Genomic DNA, 7,025 nt, shown 5'->3' on the forward strand with positions numbered 1-7,025 from the left:
ATTATTATTATTATTATTATTATTATTATTAAAATTATTATTATTATTATTATTTATATTAATATTCTTTTTATTATTCCTTATTATTATATGTTATTATTTTCAACAATAACTAAAAAAGAAATATTAATTATATTTATTATATTTGTTAATTAACAAATATGAAAAAAAATTGTATATAAATAAATATAAATAAATTATATATAAATAAAATAAAGGGCTTTGAACTCGTGAATTTGAATAAATAAATAATAATTATTATTAGCATTGTAAAAAAGTTATCGACATTATTATTTTTTTTGTTATTATTTATTATTATTATTGCCATGAAGCTTTGCATCAACTCCTTTGATTATCTCAAGTATAACTTATAACTTTCTTGTCGACCGTTACGATCTACTGGCAATGTTAATGACTTTCGTGATTTTTCCTTATTTGGAGTGAAGCTTAGTGTCGTCACTAATCTTTCCTCAACTACTTTTCAGTGTCATGCTTGAATTTTTTTTTCATCACAAATCTTTAAATCTTTTTATTTTTTTTTCTCGATCAATCAATAATTTTTGTACCAAAAAAAAAAAAATTTCTTTAGCAAATACTACGTAATTTGAGTTTAAATAGAAATTATTTTACATATTTGAATAAATGTTTATTTGCATAAAAATTGTACTAAATAAATAAGTATTTACTTCCTATAAGAATTATTTTATCCAAACACTTATTGTGAAACACTTATTGTAAGAATATTTCCCACAATATAATATATAAATATTTCCCATAATATTTATTGGATAATATTAAAATAAAATCCATTATTATTGTTTTTTGTTGCCTATTCCTTTTTGGTTAATTTTTTTTCATTTTTATGTATATTAATTATTTTTTGAAATTTTGTTCAATTTCTTTTCACTTGCTTCTCGAATATAATTTCTAATTTTTCCTTTTATGTCGAGTGAATTTTGACATTTTGGGTATTTCTTTGTTTTGAATTTTTTTCCCTATTAAAGAAAGTCAATTGGTCTAAAAGTTTTAACATTTAGAAAGTGGAGGACCAACGTCGCATTTCTTTTTTTCTTTTTTTTTTGTTATTGTTATTGTTGAAAATAATTTTATGTAAACTCTGAAGAAATAATCTCAGAAAGTGCATGAAACTGAATTTATTGTTGACAGAAGTATTATATACATATTTATTGAGAGAATGTAAAATTGTCTCTCTCTTAAGTCCCGGAAATAATATTGTAACTCTTGGATATGTATATTTTCATGAGTAGTTTGTTTAGGCTGAGTAGTCACTCACTGAAAATTTATATACACGAATGAACTCTTTAAAAAAAGTGAAATTTTGAATTTAAACGACATTCATGATTCTGGACATTTCTGAATTTTATTAAATTTTTTTTTTATTGTTTTGTATTTTTATTCTTTTCTGTATTTTTTGTATAATGTATTTCTTAATGTTTTTCATATTTTTCAGCATTTTTGTATTAATTTTGTATTTTTTTGTACCTTCTATATTTTTTTGTATTTTCTGTATTTTTCGTAGTTTTTGTATTTTCTGTATTATTTTACTTTTTGTATTTTTTCATATTTTCTGTATTTATTTTGTTGGTTTTTTAGTATTTCTGTATTTTTTGTATTCTCTGTATATTTCCTAATTTTTTTATATTTAGATTTTTCTTATTTATTTATTTTTTTTTATTTTCTGTTCTTTATTTTAATTTATTTTTTTATTTTGCATTGTTTTTGAATTTTCATCATTTTCCATATTTTTTTGTATTTATTTTGTCTTTTTTTATTTATAATTTATTTATTTTCTCTATTTTCAAAAAAAAAAAATTTGAAAAAATCTAATAAACATTTTTTTAAAAAAGTTAAAAGCTCTGAAATAAAAATTAAATTTTATTACAATTTTTATAAAAATTACTCAATATTGCAGAATAAATTCCGAATTTTTTGCCTTTTTTCTTTTATTTTTTTTTATTTAAAAAAGTTTCAAGAGTGACACAAAAAAAAAATTATTCTTTCGTCTCTGGGAATCATTCGACTTATATGGTCGAATAATTAAACGTGAATTAAGACTGATTACGAGTGCACGGCTTTCTTTCCTCAACGAGAATATAATTCTCTCGTTGGACTAAATTTCTTCCTCGATAAATTTACAGTCCAAAGTATTACGTCTCGTGAGAAATTTTTTTTCTTCCTTTTTCGATTCACGCGCAATGAAAATAAATTAAAAATCGAAAATTATCTCACTTTTGTTGCACAATCGGTTAATTATATTAAGAGTTGAAAATTTTTTTTTCTCCCCATCGAAATGAAGAAAAATGTGAAGGAGAGTAAAAAAATTAATTAGTACTAATTATATTTGTATTATGAAAAGGCGAAAAATTAGTGTTTAAATATTTTTTCGTTTAAAATTTAATTACTGCGAACTAAAGAATTTTTCTGTAGGTTACGAAAAAGAAATACCTACGAAAAGTATTTTATAAAAATTTTAATTTAATTAGTGGTTAATTTTTTTTTTGTGGGGAATTTAATTAGTGGGAAATATTTTCTGATTAACTATTTTTCTGATTAAATATTTTTCTCTTTTTAAATTTGTGATTAAATTTTTTTGTGATGAAATGATTTTCTTGTTAAATTTAAAATTGTGATTAAATACCTATGTTTTTTGTTAAATTTGAAAATTGATTAAATTTGTTCCCTATTTTGAATTGCAGGTCAGCTTTGCAGACGTTGCACAAAGTTTCGAGCAAGGCACGAGAGCAAAATTATTTTTTGGGTGGACTGTCACACGATTGGGTCAGTTACTATGAACAACGAATCGAAAGTGATCGCTCGTGCCTCAATGAATGGCATGCCATGGATAATCTCGAGTCTCGAAGACCACCTTCACCGGACAGCGTTCGCAACAAGTGAGTTGTCAATTTAAAAATAATCATCTCTCATTAAAACGTCTCACAAAACAATTCTCTTCAAATTTTTTTTTTCATTTTTTTTTCTTTCGAGAGAGAGATATAATTAAATTTCTGCTCTCTTCTCTAATCTTCTTTTCTCTCTTTCAAAACACACAACTTGTCTTTTGAAATTAAGGTCTGCGTCATTTTTATCGAAGTGGAACGATTTGGATTTATTCTCGTATTTCAAATGGCTTCTTTGTCGCGGTTTAAGATGAAAAAATGAGGGACAATTTTTGAAAAAATAAATATTTGGTATTAGATCTGGAAAACAATTTTTAATTGTTTTTTTTAACTGATCCTTGTTTTCTTGTGAGGTTCTTTTTTTAATTTTTATTCAAGCGCACGAGGGAAGTTGTTGAAAAATTGGCTCGACGCCATTTACCCATTTGTCGAGTCAAGGTTTTTTTTTCTTCTCTTTTTATAATTCTCACGAATAATAATTCAGTCCTTCAATTTTCAATTTTTCCTTCTTTAAAATTTATTTCGTCTCCGCAAATATTCTATTTGAGAAGTGAAAATTTATTTTGCAATTTACAAAACGGAAAAAATGTTTTTTCAAAAATTTTTCCACTCGAGAAAATTTTTGCAAAAAAAAAAATTGTCAGGATTTTATTTATTTATTTTTCTTTTCTTTCTTTTTTGACTATTTTAATTTTTGAGGCAATTTTTATTAATAACTTTCAATTTTCCAGACCGAGGGAGAGGGAAGAGACGGAACGTGTGATTCGATCGACATTAAAGGAGATCATGATGTCTGTTGATCTCGACGAAGTTACGTCAAAGTACATCAGAGGACGTCTTGAGGAAGATCTCGATATGGATTTAGGAGAATTTAAACCTTTCATCGATCAGGAGATGCTCACAATTCTAGGTCAAATGGATTCTCCAACCGAGATATTTGATCACGTTTACTTGGGAAGCGAATGGAATGCGAGTAATCTCGAGGAATTGCAGAAAAATGGGTAAAAACGAATTATATTCTTACTAGTAGAAAAGAAGTAAATTAATTATTGTATTTTTAATTATTAAATTATATTTTTTTTCTAGACGAATTTCTTTTTCTACACGAATTGCTTTTTTAAATGATTTTCTTTTCGAATTGTTTCTTTTTCTAAATGAGTTATTTTTTTCTGAACAAATTTTTCTTCTGAATGATTTTTTTCCTAAATGAATTCTTTTTTCTAAACGAATTTCTCTTCTGAATGATTTTTCTTTCTAAATGAATTCCTTTTTCTAAACGAATTTATTTTCGAAAGGAATTTTTTTTCTTAAGGGAGTTTTTTTTCGAAATGAATTCTTGTTTCTAAATTAGTTTTTCTCTAAATGATTTTATTTCTAAACGAATTCTATTTTTTGCAGCGTGAGACACATATTGAATGTGACAAGAGAAATAGACAACTTCTTTCCGGGAATGTTCAATTATTTGAATGTTCGTGTTTACGATGATGAGCAAACGGATTTATTGAAACATTGGGACGATACATTTAAGTATATAACCAAAGCAAAGAAAGAGGGTTCAAAAGTGTTGGTGCACTGTAAAATGGGTGTGTCAAGATCGGCGTCAGTTGTCATTGCGTACGCGATGAAAGCTTATAATTGGGACTTCTCACAGGCGTGGAAGCACGTCAAGGATAAGAGAAATTGTATAAAGCCTAATAACAGTTTTATTCTTCAACTTGAAACTTATCAAGGAATTCTCGACGCGATGAAAAATAAAGAGAAACTACAGAGATCCAAGTCTGATACTAATCTAAAATCGCCAACATTGGCCAAGGAACAAACCAAGAAGGAGCAAAAGGTAAATTCAATCGATCTGACCGAATCCTCTGGTGTTGAACTGAAAAATAAAGGTCAGAGACCAAAGAGCTGGTCCCCAAATTTTGAGGCTGCCGAGAACATCATACCGGCTGGTGAGAGATTGTGAAATTTTATGAGAGAAAAAAATAATGTTTATAATTTGGTTTTTAATTCTTTGATTTCGTTTTGTATTTGCAGCTCCATTGTCGCAGTCTCTCGAGAGTATTGACAAGACTGGGAATCAGGAAGTCACGCGAGAAGAACTTCTGCGAGGCTCCAATCCAAAGACTGGAGTAGATCAAGAAGCGAGGAACGTCCTCATGCCTTGTGATAATGGACAATCGTACAGCGTCTCACAGAATCAAATTGTCCAATTGACGACTGGTCCCGAGACTCCCAGTGTCAAGCATCGCGTCAGCAAACTCGAGAAGCGCAAAGGCCTGGTGTTGAATTTAACAAATCAATTCGAGGCCGCAACAAGTAAACCCTCGTCCCCGGGTTCTGACACCGATGGCCGAGCCAGCGAAACAAACGAGAAACTTCTCCTCAACGGTTTAGTCGATCAACAAGCACAAAGTCAACACATCCCACAAATAACCGCCGTCGTTCTCAAGAAGGAAGTCTGGGACCCTGGCGACACAAAAGATAGTGAATGTCTAGTCTGGACCGAAACGAACTGTACAGAATTAAACGAAAATTGCAAAGCGAGGAAAAAGAGAGAAGGCGATTTATTCAGCGCTCAATTGGATCGTGTCTTCGATCGTGAGGAGCGACGTGAACCAACCACCAGAGACTCGCCCAGTAGGCAAAGCTCCTGGAGCAGCTACGACAGCGCCGTTGTTCTCGACAATTCCGTTCACAGTTCCTGGGCGACACTACCGTCGAGGAACAGCTCCTGGGGCTCATACGACATGCGTCCCGCCGATCCTCTAGGCTCCAGCGGACTCTTCCCCTACGACAAGGAGGAAATCCCCTGGCATCCCGGAACCGTGAAGCGAACCAAGCAAAAAATCGAAGAAGGCACCGTTAAGCGAGTCTGCACCCAAAACGATCCCGAGGAAAAGGAACGACTCACAAACTCTTCGACAAACGATGCCGAAGAGATCTTCAATCCTGTTCTTTTGCACTACACCCCCTCCCCCACGCCTCGTCGAAGGGATCATCCCTCCCCCACTGCCCCACTCGATCAAAATCCCAACGAACTTCCAATTAATCCACTAAATCCAATTAATCCTCTTAATACACTTAATCCTCTAAATCCTCTTAATTCTCTTAATCCAATTAATCCCCTTAATCCTCTTAATTCTGTTAATACACTTAATCCTCTTAATTCTGTTAATACACTTAATCCTCTGAATTCTGTTAATACACTTAATCCTCTTAATCCAAGAGATCAGTCCCTCCCCCCCTCGAACGCAATCGACATAACTCCGACAAATCTCCGACAAATAAACCGCCTCTCGACCAGTGCACCAGCACCGTCCTCTCTCTCCGACACCGACCTTCCCACCTCCCTTCGCACCTGTCGATCCTGCGAAACCTCCACCCCAAGTCAAGTCGTCAACACACCCCAATGTCCATCCGTCAAACACCATAAAATGGTCCTCGAGAATCTCTCCTCAAAATCGATATTCAACAAACGTTGTTTCTCCGTCGACGACTCACCCGAGGCCATGTCCACCGAATGTCGTAGCATTTCCGGCATCGTCAAGAATCTCAAGAAGGAATTCGAAGCGAAATCATTCACCAAACATGAAAAAAGTCCCGAAACAACAAATTCCGAAATAGAGAACAATGGCAAAAAACGTGACGTTAAAATAAGAAGTCTCCCCTCGTCGCCAATAATTGCGCACAACAAAACATCACCACAGGAGGATTTGTCGGTGAAAGTACTCGTTGGCAAGTATGAAGTGGCAAAACCGGAGATGAAACGAAATTCAGAAATACAAATGAGAAGTAATCGTGAATCAATGGAGATTCATCCGCCGGCAAAATCGAAAATTGCACCGGAATTTGCGAGAAGATCGGCGCCGATTATTATCAATCATAATTCGGGTTCGTCGTTGTTTAGTGAGACGCCAGAGGCGCCGGGCAGGCCACCGATACCCACATCGAGTGTTGTTGTCGCGAGTGTTGTCGCTAAGGCCGCCAGCAAAAAGCAACAGCAATATGGTAGAACTCATCCCTTGGCTAGGTTGCAGGACAGACCTAGGCACAGCAGTCCCGTTTACAATACTATGTAAGAAAATTGGTTTTTTTTTTTTTTTTTTT

At 32.5% G+C, this 7,025-nt stretch overlaps 1 protein-coding gene across 2 annotated transcripts in view; it reads left to right on the forward strand.

Moving 5' to 3' along the window:
* The window catches only part of LOC122501153 (protein phosphatase Slingshot), a 187,285-nt gene extending 180,260 nt beyond the window's left edge, over positions 1-7,025 (forward strand). For both annotated transcript variants that reach the window (XM_043610429.1, XM_043610430.1), the window contains 4 exons: positions 2,718-2,912; positions 3,650-3,919; positions 4,317-4,867; positions 4,953-7,025. In XM_043610429.1, the coding sequence (XP_043466364.1) occupies positions 2,718-2,912; positions 3,650-3,919; positions 4,317-4,867; positions 4,953-6,997 (3,061 nt within the window). In that variant the 3' untranslated portion in view covers positions 6,998-7,025. The remainder of the gene's footprint in view (positions 1-2,717; positions 2,913-3,649; positions 3,920-4,316; positions 4,868-4,952) is intronic.

The sequence above is a fragment of the Leptopilina heterotoma genome, unplaced genomic scaffold (assembly GCF_015476425.1).
Source record: "Leptopilina heterotoma isolate Lh14 unplaced genomic scaffold, ASM1547642v1 Lhet_205, whole genome shotgun sequence".
Lineage (NCBI taxonomy): Eukaryota > Metazoa > Arthropoda > Insecta > Hymenoptera > Figitidae > Leptopilina > Leptopilina heterotoma.